This window comes from Opisthocomus hoazin, chromosome W (assembly GCF_030867145.1).
Source record: "Opisthocomus hoazin isolate bOpiHoa1 chromosome W, bOpiHoa1.hap1, whole genome shotgun sequence".
NCBI classification, from domain to species: Eukaryota; Metazoa; Chordata; class Aves; order Opisthocomiformes; family Opisthocomidae; genus Opisthocomus; species Opisthocomus hoazin.
The window spans coordinates 48,675,236-48,691,372 of record NC_134453.1 but is presented as its reverse complement, the minus strand read 5'-3'; the positions used below and the strand labels follow the sequence as shown (position 1 = coordinate 48,691,372).

Genomic DNA, 16,137 nt, shown 5'->3' with positions numbered 1-16,137 from the left:
TGGGGAGCCCAGAACTGGACAGAGTACTCCAGATGAGGCCTCACTAGGGCAGTGTAGAGGGGAAGGAGAACCTCCCTCGTCCTGCTGCCCACACTCCTCCTAATGCACCCCAGGATCCCATTAGCTTTCTTGGCAGCCAGGGCACACTGCTGGCTCATGGTCAACCTGTCGTCCACCAGGACGCCCAGGTCCCTCTCCACAGAGCTGCACTCCAGCAGGTCCGCCCCAAGCCTGTACTGATGCATGGGGTTGTTCCTCCCCAGGTGCAGGACCCTGCACTTGCCCTTGTTGAACCTCATCAGGTTCCTCTCTGCCCAGCTTTCCAGCCTGTCCAGGTCTCGCTGAATGGCAGCACAGCCTTGTGGTGTATCCACCACTCCTCCCAGTTTGGTGTCATCAGCAAACTTGCTGAGGGTACATTCTAACTCTTCATCCAAGTCGTGATGAAGAAGTTAAACAAGACTGGGCCCAGTACTGACCCCTGGGGGACACCACTAGTTACAGGCCTCCAACTAAACCCAGTGCCGCTGATGACAACCCTCTGAGTTCGGCGATTCAGCCAGTTCTCAATCCACCTCACCGACCACTCATCCAGCCCACACTTCCTGAGCTTCCCTAGGAGGATATTATGGGAGACTGTGTCGAAAGCCTTGCTGAAGTCGAGGTAGACAACATCCACAGCTCTCCCTTCGTCTACCCAGCCAGTCATGTCATCATAGAAAGCTATCAGATTGGTCAGGCATGATTTCCCCTTGGTGAATCCATGCTGACTACTCCTGATAACCTTCTTTTCCTCCACTTGCTTGATGATGGCCTCCAGGATAAGCTGCTCCATCACCTTTCCCGGGCTGGAGGTGAGGCTGACCGGCCTGTAGTTCCCTGGGTCCTCCTTCTTGCCCTTTTTGAAGATTGGAGTGACATTGGCCTTTCTCCAGTCCTCGGGCACCTCTCCTGTCCTCCAGGACCTCTCAAAGATGATGGAGAGTGGCTCAGCAATGACATCCGCCAGCTCCCTCGGCACTCGTGGGTGCATTCCATAGGGGCCCATGGATTTGTGGACGTCCAGATCGCTTAAGCGATCCCTCACACAGTCCTCCTCGACCAAGGGAAAGTCGTCCTCTCTATAGGCTTCTTCTCTTACCTCCGGGGCCTGGGATTCCTGAGGGCCAGTCTTAGCACTAAAGACTGAAGCAAAGAAGGCATTCAGTAGCTCTGCCATCAGTGACTGATGTCACTGAGAAGTTGAATTCGCTTCATGACATTTAAATTGAAATTAAAGATATGTATTCTAGGTCTGAGTTTACTTCTATGTAATTCAGGAACTACATGCCTTGACCCTAAATCTTCACACTGAGTATTCTTGTATTGGTTCTGTTGTTTTACAAACCAAGGGAAGAATCATAGAGGGTTGTTTTTTTTTTCTTAAATCTGGCAATGTTTTATTCTCTATAGATATGGGGAGATATGTCAAAATCTGATATAATCTATGCTGCAAGAAGAAGAATTGGTAACATTTTGGTACATTATTCAAGACCATCAGGTCAGCGATGTCATACTAGCAAGATGTCAGGATCTCTTTGTCAACAGTGTACGGTAACTGACCTTAGGAATGTGATGCAGTAGTACAATACAACATTTCATAGCCCTTTTCACCATACTTAAGAGATGTTCCTGAAGCCGGAATTTATAACATTGATCAATACTAGGTTGTACTAGTCAGTGTGCACATGGCCACAATAATTTCACCAATGAAAGCAACCTATACTACTTGGAGAATGTTATATATTTTTATACGAAATTAATTCCACACATACTCACTCAGCATTTGTGTTAAAGTAATGAGATGTTATAAAACTTACCAAACACTTGATTCCCATGCACTCAGAATAAAATAAAATTTTACACTTCACAAAATTGTTGGGGTTTTTAATTTATTTTATGAATCCTCTAAAGGACAGGCTTGAAGAAAAGGCAGCAGAAGAGAAGATTTAGTCTCATGAGCCCTGTAAAATTTTAATTTCTTCATACAAGCCAAAGAAAGTTCCTGTGAGTCAAGGCAGACCCTCACCCCTCAGCTTTTTCATATCAAGAAAGAGAAAAGTCCAAGCCCTTTGGGGACAAACATGGGGCTTGAGCTACACTCGTACAACAGCCATGACACCATTTCTAGCTCTATCAAACTGCAGAGCTAACCTTTCAGGTTATTTTCTGTATGTGCTCTACCTACCGCAGTGAGGAACAGCTTCAGTCTCCAGGACTACTAGATTGGTGCTACATGAACAAACTGTTCAGTCAATAAGTGAGTTTCACTCAGCTTTAATGGGGCCCTAAAACTAACATCTACTGCCAAAGTAATCATGGTGAGATATATGAAGATAACCTAAAAGGCGTATTATTTTAAAGTTTCAGACATTTCCTGTTGTCAGAAAGTTAAAATAAACTATAATTTTCAAGCCATATTTTAAAAGAAAGAAAAAAGTATTCATTACAAAGAATCACAAATGAAAGTGGGCCAATACCTGAGTGTATTTATTAATTCTGCTCTTTAAAAAAGCATACAAAACAAAGCTTTGTCAAACACTTCCAAAAACTCACCTCGAATTTCAGGAGAGAATCGAGCTGAATGGCGAGACACAAAAAGTTTCAGTTCTTGATCCAAGTTGCATTCAATCAAGTTTGTGTCCCATGATCGGATTCCTAAAATTCAAAATGCAAAACACAGCTAGCTTGATATATGAGCACTGGAAATTTTAATTGATTATTACTCCATTTAGATTCATGCTATTTGCATATTTCTAAATTCCAAAACCAGCCTCTCTTCCTTTCAAGCCACACAGCTATCCTTTGCAAAATGCTGAGTGCTCAGAAGAAGCACTCTGGACAGGGATCAGTCACAAGCAAGAGGAAATCTGCCTTTCCAAAAGGTAACAATCCTTTAAGGCCCCTGCTGGTTCCCACATCCTAGTAGCCACATCACGAGAAGTTATTGATGTCCCAGAATTGACTTTAAAATAGCAATACACTGATTTATAAAACTGAAAAGAGTGAATCACTCGGGGATACATTAGCCCTATTGCAAGACCATTATATTTGTCCAATCGAGAAAAAAAAGACAGCATCATCTAGCATGTTGCAAATTAATATTTAAATACAAAGTATTAAATTGCTGACTTCTTCATTCAAAAGCTTTGAAGCATCCTAAATTTTAAATTAAAATTTAAGTGATATTTCATTTATAAAATATCAAAATTCTAGTCTTGAGATTTTAAAATGTCTTGATCTTTTTTCTTTTAAAAAATAAACATCACATCTCTATTCCCTACCATTTTCCCCCCAGCTACCTAGAAAGTGAGACACTTGACACATATAAGATCATAAAATGTATTACTCCAAAATATATTTTTAAGGATTGAAATTTGACCAGGGAAAAAAAAATCACTGCAGCCAAAAGACCAGTTTATAGTTACCTACCATAAAATTTTGATGACTAAAGTAAAAAAATTAAAACCACAAAAACACAAAAAACCACAACAAATTTACAGAAGATGTTTTAACATTTTTCTGTAGTTTTCTTGTTTTGTTTCGAAAATAATGAGCAAGTAGTTGCTCTACTGGTAAGTCCAGACGCTGCTGTGATTTTGAACTCCAAGATTATAGTGATTTTTATTTTTTTCCTAAAGGAATACCATTAGACTTGCACAAATTAGCTGGCAAACGCAGAAGGGACTGCAGGTGAGGAACTGTTTAGTGACCCCTCCTCCTGACCATGTCTTTGAATGAAATTGTTGAGTTAAATCACTTTGGGGTTTGGTACCTTTGGGGCAGAGGAGATGCCTAAGAGGTGTGTGGCCATCCCCTTACTGTGAGACTAGCACTAACACTTCTGCTGGTAACTCTGTCAGGATTTCAGGCTGCGAACTTTACTGTCGGCATTGCCTCTCATGCTTTATTCTCTTTCAAGGCAGCAGAAATGTCAAGCTTCACACTGGCAGAAGCCATGCTGTAGGGCTGAAGGGTGAGGAGAAAGAGGGGGAAGAGCAGAGAAACCAGATCTGTGCTGCTGGTCTCCCACTGAAGCTCTGGGTAGGTTCACCATGCAAATATGAACATCTGCATTTCAAGAGCCTGAAGCCTCTTCAGGGAGAATTCATCCAGGGCTTTTCCTTGTCAGCATCCCAGTCAAGGCAGGAGCGCGCTTCTTACTGGGATATGCTACCAGCTATTAAGTAGTTGCCGTTTGAAACTAAATAAATTTGGAAATTCGGTATTGCCTGGGTGTTTCATAACCACTCAAGAGAAAAATAACTGAACTATAACCAGCCACCTCCACTTCCTAAATTACGCATCATTGTTCAGAGGCATAAGCAGTGAGTCTCTTCTGCAAGCCTTCTTATTTTCATTTCTCAAAAATCTCTTGGCCATATGGTGCATTTTTGGAGCGTAGTTTTGTCAGACTAATACAGCTCAGCAGGCTTTAAAGTTTTCCAGATGTTGGAATATTTGAGAGCAAGAAAGTAAAGACGATATAATACCACACACGTACAGTGCATATGAAAACTATGACTAGCAAACTGACATTGATCACAAAGCTGAAGTACGTTGAATGAATGAGCGCTGAACTTCAAGAAGCTAGAAGATAAACAGCTCACTGGCCTCTGACAGCAAGCTTGTGTGGGGAGACTGGAAAGCTTTCCGGAGGTCAATTAAGCAATATGGACTACGATTCAGCAATGCTGCTAATGATAGAATCTGCCCACCATCCATTCCAAGCTGCTTTTGTTGTGAATCCAAATTTGCAGCAGGGATAAGATTCTGATTAGGCATAGTCAGATTGCTGAGCCAGGGAATGTCCAAAATACAGGACTCAATGTGAAAGAAATACCCCCCCCCAAAAAAAAGAAAAAGTCTAAACATATCATGCACACAGTAGTCCTAGGAGCTGAAGGTGGGATTTAAACAGATTAACCCAAATCTGCAGCTGCATGATTCAGCATTCTAGATGCAAAAATTATGCATATGCATTATAATGTAATATAATGTATTATATACATTATATATGTATATATGTATTATATACATTATATAACCAAATCAGGTTTGGGTAGAACAAAGGTAATTCTGGAACTAAAATCCAAGGTCAATCCAATGATGTATATTATTGACAGCATGGAAGTAACTACTGGAAGTATGAGTGAACTGGAGCTATTTCTTTCTTTCTGCAGGCTTAGGAGTGCAATGCCACTAGACACAGGGCTTATCAGACAGCAGACAGGGCACACTCAGTGGCATCTGTCAAATCAGTGGAAAAATCTTGAAGCTTTCTCATCGCTCCCTCCTTTTTTGGTGGATGGTGGGTTGGAGGATTGCCTCCTTAGCAAAGTGGCATACTAAATGTAATTATTGAAAATGCAGCTTGCCAAACCATTCCCTCTTCATGATATATTAAGAAATGACTCTGCATTCCATCAGGTCGCGTAGCATCATGCCACTGATGTGTTATCAGCAGATGTTTTCTTTGACACATTGTGCTGCAGTTCAGCACATGCATCCACACTTTTCAGTGATGGTACTTAGGAGATATACCAGAGAAGACAGTGAGGCAGAGTTATCAAGAACCCTAAATGCATTTAAGGCTCTGTTGAGAATAAAGGTTGAAAGAAGCTGGTTTTTTCCAGACTACAGCATACTTTCCAATGAGAAGGAGATTAATCAAGCCCCTATTTGCCTTACACAGGTAGAGCTTCATACTCCCAGCATACTCATCCAGAACAATGCACCTCAAAATTTGATCAAGGATTTTTCCTAGCAGGCAAAATCCCAATCAGATTGACACTAGGAGCAGTGAGGTGACTTCTAATCCAAAATAATGAATAAAAAGGCCAAAGCATTCCCTCTGAACATCTAAAACTGTAAGTGGGTATTATGCTTAGTGGCAAGAGGTAGCAGCAACAGAGCTACGCAGCAGCAACTATACAATAGAAGCTTCAAGAAGAGACTGAAGGGCGTTTCTTCAGAGGAAGGATGACATCAAATTTCTTGAGGGCATAAGTTTTACCCATTTGCTCCATAAATTTTAATAATTTAATTAAATGCAGCCAATGTACTTCTGACATAACCAAAAATTAGATAGCATTAGGAAAGTGCAGTGCTGAAGAGGCTCTGAATGACAAAGCATCTGCCTCACTAGTTCTCCCTAGGAGACAATGGTAGCAATAAAGATGAACAGGTCACAGTGAAGCTGGTTAGCTGTGATGAGGCAGCCCTTTACCACAAACATTCATGAAAAAAGAATCAAGAGAAATAGCCAACTAAAGCAACAATAGTTGAGAAAACAACAATAGAGATAAATGAAGTCCTAGCTAGACTGCTGAACCACACCTACATGGCAAGGCTGCTACCAGTTCCCCTTTCCAAGGTCTCTTTCTGCCTTCTAACAATGGCAGGTTTCTGATATTTCTGCTTTCACCAGCCCAGAACAAAAATATGTTACAAAATCATGTATCAATTGAGTTTAACAAACTGTAGAGTCCAGCAATAATTTTCTTTGTGCTTCATACCACTATTATGGCAACGGGGCTTTTTTCCCCTCCCCATGTACGCTGCACTCTATTGTATCAGAAATCACATCGAGAACTTATAAAACTGTCATTTCACTTGCGATACCTTCCTGTATTGCTGTCTTAAGAAAAGGACAAATAAACAGTGAGTTGTAGCATCCCGTAACTGGACAATAATGAGGCTGAGCAGTCAGGTATTAGCCTTATTACCCATATCTTGTTCTTTATTGAAATATATATGTGCATATAAAGCTTAGGTCCTGAAAAATTCTCAAGCCAAGAGAAAAGTCTCGTTGCTGAAAGTCAGACACAATAGGCACAGCTGCATTCCTGCTCAGGGAGTCTTTGCCACTGAGAAGGAAAACACCCCGAATCCAGATGGTTTGGTTTCGCGGTGGAGGACAGGGAACCGAGGGAAACGTCGAAAAGCTGCCCCGTCGCCCGGCCGCCCCAGCCTCAGACGCGGGTTTTTTCGGCGGCGCGGAAGCCCTTTGTCCGCTCCGGGCGGGCATAGGGACCGCAGTGCGGACTGCGCCACGCCCACCCGCCGCTGTCTCCGGGCAGATGGGCTCGGCGGCTCTGCGGGCGCTCAGCTCCTGCCGCAGCCCCTCCGCCCCAACAATGATGAGGAGGAAACTTATTCCCTTCGCCCGCTGCTAGCGGTGGGGCAGACGCTCCTGGGGATGGACAGCGGGGCGCGGTACGCGCCGAGCCGACTGCGGATCTTTGTGCGGGCGACAGCAGGGAGCCGCCGCCGCCGGACGCCGCACGGGGCCCGGCCCGCAGCCACTGAAAGCCTCAGGCGGCTCCCGGCGCTCGCACCCGACGAAGGGGCTCCGAGTCCGGTGGGGCGGGAGGGGCGTGCGCGCAGGCGGGACGACGAGCCCCTTGTGAAATAAAAAGAAGAAACCAGAGACCACGACCTCGCAGCTCGTGTCTGTGCCGTGTGTGTGTCGCCCCGACCATGAGCAAGGGGCGGCCGGCCCCCCTGCCCCGCCGGCCGAGCACGGGCAGTGCCCCCCCTCGCCCCGCGCGGAAGGTAAAGAAAATGGGGAGTGGCTGCCTGCCCGCCGCGGCGCCCCGCCGCGGCCGCTTCCGAGGGGAAGGCGTCGGCGGGGTGGGGGCTCCGGGGGGCTGCGGCACTGCCTGCAGCAGCCCCGCTCCCCGCCGCCTCACCTCGCTCGATGTTGACGATAGCCCGCCGCAGGTGCTCCTCGGTCACCAGCTCGCCGATGACCACCAGCAGGTAAAATTTGCTGTCCAGGAAGCGGTGCGAGAGGCTGGGCGAGAAGGAGGTGGGGTTGGGGATGCTACAGGAGGGCTCCGAGTCCACTTCCACCACCACCACGGTGGCCATCGCGGGCGCCCCGCTCCGCCCCGCGTCTCCGGGGTGCTGGGGGGAGAAGGGCCGATTGGCGGCGGCTCCGCAGGAGGCAAGGAGTGAGGGTGGGTGGGGAGGCGACGGCGCTTTTATACGGAGACGGTGCAGGGCAGGGACCTGGCGAGGAGGAGGAGGAGCAGGAGGAGCGGGGGGGGGGGGGACACGGGCGCATCCCCGCGCCGCCACTTTTCCAGCATCCACAGCTGATGTCATCTGCGGCAAATCCTCCCTGCGGCGGCCCCCGGAAGCAGGAAGGACGCGGGGTATGAATAGTGCCCCGAGGGGCCACCGCGAGGGCGGCCTCGGGGTGCCCTCCCGGACCCGCCGCGTGACCCCTCTGCCCGTGCTGCCCCGGCCGGCGCAGGTCCCGCGTCCCTCACACACACAACCTTCCCCTGTGTCCTCCTGCTGTCTTACCCTGCTGGTTTGGTCATCCCATGTCCCTTGTTCCCCTAGGGCCTCACTCTGCTGACTTGGCCATCTCCCACTCCCCGAGGCCCTCCCAGGGTCTCAGCCTTGAAGCATGGTGGCCGTGCCATGAGGAGCTGCAGGTGATACCCTGGCAGACCTGGTAAGCTCATCTGAGAAAGCCAGCATCAGGGCTCCAGCTGCACCCCTGATGCTGGATGAAAAAAGCAACTCCACTGTCCAAGGCCAAGAGTCCAGTCTCCTGCATCTCACTGTAGCACTGCAGCAAAATTCCCCCCCCCCCCCCCCCAACTGGCAATCTAAATATTCTTGTTACCTCTTTTTTTGTTTGAAAGTAGTTCACTTAATAAGATACTTCAAACATAGGTTTTCTGCACATATTTAAGGCCCATGGATATATGACACCCCAGAAAAGCACTGTTTCTGTACAAGCTGCTAAAACCCATACTCTGAAGGCTCCAGAAGTTCAAAAGGTGTTATAGTTTGGTGCGGCCGGCAACAAAAGCGCCACGCAGCCGCCCCTCCCCCCGCCGGGGTGCGGAGGAGAATGGAAAGAAACAGGCAGAAACTGGTGGGTCGGGATAAGGGCAGTTTAACAGAACAGCAAACAAAGGGAACAGGAACAACAGCGATACAGATAAGGAGAAAACACAACATAAACCGCACAACCCGGAGAGCCGCCCTCCACGACCGCCACCGCGAGCTCCCGAGCCGCGAGTGAGTTCCCGCCGCCCTGCTCCCCCCCACCGGAATCAGGCATGACGGCACATGGTATGGAATACCCTGCTCTGTTTGGCCAGGTGGGGATCAGCCCCCCCCCCCCCCCCCCCCCCCCCCCCGCTGTGCCCCTTCTTGGAGTCCGGTGAAAATTAACTCTGTCCTGGCCAAACCCAGGACAAAAGGCTTTGGGTAACTAATTTTGACTGGGCTCAAGCAACTCCAGGGAGCAATGGTATCAGAAAACATCTACAATTACCAAAACAAAGGCTTAATTCCTCTTGATTGCCACATAAATGTTAGACATCTGCTCCCCAATACTCAAAGACCTACTCAAGATATAAATTCTATCACCTCCTAAGTGTTTTATCTTCCCCTAAAATGGGATAGTCTGAGATAAATCAGCCTCTCTAAGTTGTTCCTCTCACTTTACTGGCAGAAGCCAGGCAGTAGTTTACACTAAGCATCTTGTTTATATGGCTGAAGTGATGTGGGAGAAATCTCACTGTGACCTAGGAAAGGATATAAACTTTTATAGCCTGGTTTTTAGGATAACCTCTGGTCCCTGACTGAGAAGACACTTCCTCTGTGTGCAGCTCCTTCCAGTACTGACTGCTCAAATTCCCTGCCTGCTCCTCAGAAACACAGAATACTTGCCTGGATGAACCAACACATTAGTCCTGTTTTCTTAGAATATGTACTTTGTTTCAGGGCACATTGGACTCATTCTAATTAACATGTGTTATTTGCCTGGAGGAACCCACAAAGATTGAAACTACGTTGTTATAGGTGCTGGTTAATGTTATATAATGTTGTGTCTGCCTATAGTACCTAGTGTTTTTAATATGAATAGTTCCTCTGCATAAATACAGCATTGAGAGCCTTGACTAATATGGTGTGATGTGTTTGGATGTTGCATCCAAAGTAGACTGTTTTTCTGAGCTGCCATTACACTGAAGGTTGTAGACTGTGGACAAGCATTTTTACAGTCAGGTCAGGTGGCTGAGATGACACAGTGATAAAGAGCAGCGGTGCTCATTCTTCACTAGAGCTGACACTGCTAATAGAACAAAAGCAATGGCATAGATGCAGAAGAACTATTAGCAGTTCTGAAGTTGATGAGGTATTCATGGATACAGCACTGCTCTTCGGGTACCCCCATTTGTCTGAGCCCAGCTATGACTTTGGTGTTTCTTTGCCGAGCCTGGCAGTTTCCATGAGATAGTGTAGATGTCTACCTAGAAATAATATCCACTCCTCTATGGCCATGTCCTATATGACCTCTGCCCTAATAGTCTGTGTTTTAATTATAGATACCCTCAAGACTTGCCACATGGTGCCCACTGAAGGAAGCCAGCTTCTGGTTTCTCCCACTGCAATACATAGCTTTGGGACATGCCTTTATTTCAATCAATATCACCAACAAGAGCATCTGGTCTCTGGAGTGTGGAAGGGGCTTTCCAAGGGGACTTGCTAACTGGTTACGGAATAGACTAGTAGTGGTTCCTGGATATAAAGGTAAAACAATTAGTTGCCTAGTTGCCTCACAGGCACAGCAGGTTAAATGCATTACTCTGACAAATGCATGCCAGTATACAAAATGCATTATATGTGCTTTTTAGCACTTTCTTATTTTAAGAAAAAATGAATACATACATAACTGGAAAATTGCCTGTGGATTTGAAAAGTAAAAGGTGAAATGAACTGTGTATTGTGTCAAAGAAGAAAACATTCATGTACAGGTAGATAATACAGATATACTTGAAATAGCCTGTTGAGGTGGTCCTCTATTTTATATTGCTCTGTAAAAGAATATGCAGCTAGAACATGGTATGATAAAAGGTGAACTGTTGCAGTATTGTGATGGGAGATGTTTCACACATTAAAACCCTAATGACAAGAGGCTGCCTTTGGAGGAAAATGATCTTGTGCTAAACTCTTTAAGGGACATAGACCTCTGCCCTCATACATTCACAAACATATGCTGCTTCATCTGAGAGGGAAATCAGACAACAAAAGATTCTTTAACCTCATGGATGCATCTCTGAGAAAGCTGCAGGCTCCCAGCTCCATGGTCAGTGTTCACACTATAACTTGCCATGTTAGAGTCTCACTCCAGTAGTTTTGTTTGTAATCATCTTTCCGTATCTGGAAACCCATTTTTATTCTGCAATATGGAGCGTATCAACAGATCCAGTGCTGGGTGAAATGTGGAGATGTGCTGTATAAAGCTGACTCAGTGTCATGTGACCCTCAATGTTTGAAAGTGATACCAGCTTCCTACCTGCAGCTAAATCATATAGATATGCCAATTCAGTTGAAAAAATAGCACAAACGCATGTGGACTATGGAATATGTTTTTCTGTTTTAAAGAGACAAGGATTGATGCTCACTGCTGTCTGGCTTTTTGTTTGCTTTCGTTTGGTTTGATTTTCTTCCTTTAGTATATTTAATAATGAATTGGTATCCCACAATTGAACATAGTCAAACGTGTGAATGGAGTTAAATCCAGCTGGCGGCCAGTCACGAGTGGTGTCCCCCATGGCTCAGTTTTGGGTCCAGCCTTGTTTAACATCTTTATCAATGATCTGGATGAGGGGACTGAGTGCTCCCTCAGTAAGTTTGCAGATTATACTAATTTGTGTGGGAGTGTCTATCTGCTCAAGGGTAGGAAGGCTCTGCAGAGGGATCTGGACAGACTGGATCAATGGGCCAAGACAAACTGTATGAGGTTCAACAAGGCCAAATGCCGGGTCCTGCTCTTGGGTCACAACAACCCCATGCAACGATACAGGCTTGGGGAAGAGTGGCTGGAAAGCTGCCCAGTGGAAAAGGACCTGGGGGTGCTGGTCAACAGCCAGCTGAACATGAGCCAGCAGTGTGCCCAGGTGGCCAAGAAGGCCATCTGCATCCTGGCCTGTATCAGGAATAGTATGGCCAGCAGGAGTAGGGCGGTGTTTGTTCCCCTGTACTCGGCCCTGGTGAGGCTGCACCTCGAGTACTGTGTTCACTTTTGGGCCCCTCACTGCAAGAAAGACATTGAGTTGCTGGAGCATGTCCAGAGAAGGGCAACGAGGCTGGTGGAGGGTCTAGAGAACAAGTCTTATGAGGAGTGACTGAAGGAACTGGGGCCGTTGAGTCTGGAGAAGAGGAAGCTGAGGGGGGACCTTATTGCTCTCTACAACTACCTGAAAGGAGGTTGTAGTGAGGCAGGTGTTGTTCTCTTCTCCCAGGTAACTAGCGATAGGATGAGAGGCCATGGCCTCAAGTTGCATCAGGGGAGGTTTAGATTGAATATTAGGAAAAATTTCTTTCCTGAAAGAGTGGTCAGACATTGGACCAGGCTGCCCAGGGAGGTGGTGGAGTCACCATCCCTGGAGGTGTTTAAAAAACGTGTAGATGTGGCATTTCAGGACACGGTTTAGCAGGCATGGTAGTGTTGGGTGGATGGTTGGACTTGATGATCTTAGAGGTCTTTTCTAACCTAAGATTTTGTGATTCTATGATTACACATACAGATGTATTTTAATTCTGGATCTGGTATTTTTTTTAAAGTAAACAGGCAATTTTAAATAAACTGCTTGAAGTCTAAAACTAGAACATACTTCCTGATGGTGCATGCCATTTGTTACCAACTAATATTCAGGTTTGGTTCAAGTCCTATCATCTTCAATTTTTAAATGAGGTTTCAGTGATGTGCAAACCCTTAGGCTGGCCCTTTGTCCAAGGCAAGATGTGACTCCTAGCATAAAAGAAATACATATCCATGGACATTACTTCAGACCATTTTAAGAACTTTAATGAAAGTGAAGTGGTTCAGAAGGCTTTTACATAGTCTGTCTTCACTGAGTGAAATGTTAATCTGAAGACTGCAAAATGAGTCGTGAAGTGGGTTCATGAAGTAGGTGGTAGGTTTTCATAAGGAGAAGCAACAAGATATAACATATTTTAGATAAGAAGCTTTGCCAGCCTACACCAGAGACCAAGAATCGCAGAATGATGATGTTGGAAGGGACTTCTGGAGGTCATCTTGTCCAACTCTCCTGCTCAAGCAGGGCCACCTAGAGAAGGTTGCCCAGGACCATGTCCAAACGGCTTTTGAATATCTCCAAGGATGGAGACTTCACAGTGTCTCTGGGCAACCTGTTCCAGTGCTTTATCATCCTCACAGTGAAAAAGTGTTTCCTGATGCATGATGAAGTCAAGAATATGCCACCAATATTACAGCAAATAATACCCATAACATTTTGTACCTCACCTGATGTCTTCCCAGTGTGACCTGTTGTCACTCTCAATACTCCCGCTCCCTCATATGTGACCCTACACTCCTCATTTCCTGCAGTCAGCAGCTCCACCATCCCCACATGGTTCAGCCTTTACCTCCCACAGTCACCTCATTGTGCTGCTCCTCAGCAGAGCATGCAGCAGCAGTGCTGACAGGGAGGGACAGTCAGCACGTTGCGCTGACCCCAGCAGAGCAGATGTGTCAATCTGCAGCTATTGGCTGTCACATGATTAGTCAGGAGCCTTGCATGTCCCTGCAAGAACCAGGATGTACGGTTCATAAAAACAACTACTCTTGCCTTCTCTCATTTTTTTAGAAAGGGAGGCATCCACATCCCCAACAGAAGCATCCTATCAGGCAAGGAAGGGAAGAGACCAGCATGGCTGAGTCAAGACCTGCTGGTCAAACTAAACAGCAAGAGGGAACTGCACAGGCAGTGGAAGCAGGGACAGGTATCCTGGGAGGAGTATAGGGATGCTGCCCGGCTGTGTAGGGATGGTGTCAGGAGAGCCAAGGCACAGCTGGAGCTGAATTTGACAAGGGATGCTAAGAATAACAAGAAGGGCTTCTACAGGTATGTCAACCAGGAAATGAAGGTCAAAGAAGGTGTAGACCCCCTAATGAACAAGAAAGGTGACCTAGTATCAACAGATGAGGAGAAGGCTGAGGTACTCAACAACTTTTTTGGCTCAGTCTTCACTGGCAACCTCTCTCCTCATACCTCCAGAGTCGACAAACTGCAAGTTAGGGACCAGAGGGAAAAAGCACCTCCCAGTATAAAGGAAGACCAGGTTCGGGACCACCTGAGGAACCTGAACATACATAAGTCTATGGGACCTGATGAGATGCATCCCAGAGTCCTGAGGGAATTGGCTGATGTCATTGCCAAGTCACTCCCCATAACAGTTGAAAGGTCATGGCAGTCAGGGGAAGTCCCTGGTGACTGGAAGAAGGGGAACATTGTGCCCATTTTTAAAAAGGGCAGAAAGGAGGACCCTGGGAACTACCGACCTATCAGCCTCACCTCTGTGCTTGGGAAGATCATGGAACAGGTCTTTCTAGAAGCTATACTAGGGCACATGGAGGACAGGGAGGTGATTCGAGACACCCAGCATGGCTTCACCAAGGGCAAGTCCTGCCTGACCAACCTACTGGCCTTCTATGATGGCGTGACTAGATCAGTGGACAAGGGAAGAGCTATGGATGTGACATATCTGCACTTCTGTAAGGCCTTTGACAGAGTCCCCCCCAACATCCTTCTCTCTCAATTGGAGACATATAGATTTAATGGGTGGACTGTTTGGTGGCTAAGGAATTGGTTGGATGGTCACATCCAGAGGGCAGTGGTCAATGGCTTGATGTCCAAATGGAGATCAGTGATAAGTGGTGTCCCTCAGGGGTCCGTACTGGGACCACTGCTGTTTAATATTTTCATCAATGGCATAGACAATCAAGATCGAGTGCACCCTCAGCAGGAGTGCAGAATGGTGCAGTTGGAACACCAGAAGGATGTGATGCCATCCAGAGGGACCTGGACAAGCTGGAGAGGTGGGCCTGTGTGTACCACATGAGGTTCAACAAGGCCGAGTGTCAGGTCCTGTATCTGGGTCACGGCAATACCCACTATCAATACAGGCTGGGGGATGAAGGGATTGAGAGCAGCCCTGCCAAGAAGGACTTGGGGGTACTGGTGGATGAAAAGCCAGACATGAGCCACCAATGTGCGCTCGCAGCCCAGAAGGCCAACTGTATCCTGGGCTGAATCAAGAGAAGCGTGGTAAGAGAGGAAGCCTGCAAAAAGGATGATCCTCCCTTGGTCAAGGAGGACTGTGTGAGAGATCACTTAACACGTAATGGTAATTTTGGTTGCCTGGCTCAGCGACAGACCAGTTTAGGTGGCCATCTAACGACTTATTCCTGCACATGCCTTAGTCAGGTGGAATACAGCGGAGGGACGAGCTGGGGACAGAAGATGCCATTTGATTTCTCACCTGTGACTAGCTGGTCTGTTGGTTTGCTTGTATTGTACTTGATGTAGCATTTAGTAAAAAAATTACACGGCAAAAAAAAAATCAGCATAATGCTGATCAACCACCCTTACATCTGCTGGGAAGACCAGACAGCTAGGCACACGCAATCCAGGAGGTTCCTGCAGAGCATCAATGATAACTTTCTGATGCAAGTGGTGGAGGAGCCAATGAGGAGAGATGCTCTGCTGGACCTTGTACTGACAAACAAAGAGGGACTGGTTGAGGATGTGAAGGTTGGGGGCAGCCTCAGCAGCAGTGACCATGAAATGGTGAAGTTCAGGATCCTGCGTGGAGGAAGCAGGCAACAAGTAGGATCACAGACTTCAACTCCAGGAGAGCTAACTTTGGCCTCTTCAAGGATCTACTGGGAGGAATCCCGTGGGTCAGGGCTCTCGAAGGCAGGGGGGTCCAAGAGAGCTGCTCGCTGTTTAAACATCACTTCCTCCATGCTCAGGATCGGTGCATCCCCCTGAGCAAGAAATCTAGCAAAGGAGGCAGGAGATCTGCATGGATGAAGAAGGAGCTTCTAGCGGAACTCATATGGAAGAGAAAGGTCTATGCAATGTGGAAAGAGGGACAGGCCACTTGGGAAGAGTACAAGAAAGTTGTCGAAGCGTGCAGGGATGCAACGAGGAAGGCCAAGGCCCACCTGGAATTGAAGCTGGCAAGGGATGTCAAAAACAACAGGAAAGGCTTCTTCAAGTATATCAGCAGGAAACAGAAGACTAAGAATAATGT

The 16,137-nt window shown here is 46.7% G+C and overlaps 1 protein-coding gene and 1 long non-coding RNA gene across 2 annotated transcripts in view; one reads left to right on the top strand and one right to left on the bottom strand.

The window, feature by feature from the left end:
* LOC142365595 (microtubule-associated protein 1B-like) overlaps nucleotides 1–7,992 on the bottom strand; it is a 64,776-nt gene extending 56,784 nt beyond the window's left edge. The window contains exons 1-2 of the mRNA XM_075446507.1: nucleotides 7,734–7,992; nucleotides 2,596–2,697 (exon numbers count right to left, since the gene is read on the bottom strand). Coding sequence (XP_075302622.1) covers nucleotides 2,596–2,697; nucleotides 7,734–7,914 — 283 coding nt within the window. The 5' untranslated portion in view covers nucleotides 7,915–7,992. The remainder of the gene's footprint in view (nucleotides 1–2,595; nucleotides 2,698–7,733) is intronic.
* LOC142365596 (uncharacterized) lies at nucleotides 7,707–11,221 on the top strand. The gene is made up of 3 exons (XR_012766498.1): nucleotides 7,707–7,803; nucleotides 8,395–8,509; nucleotides 10,398–11,221. It is a non-coding gene; the product is annotated as an uncharacterized LOC142365596 (long non-coding RNA).
* Nucleotides 11,222–16,137: the final 4,916 nt, after the last annotated feature.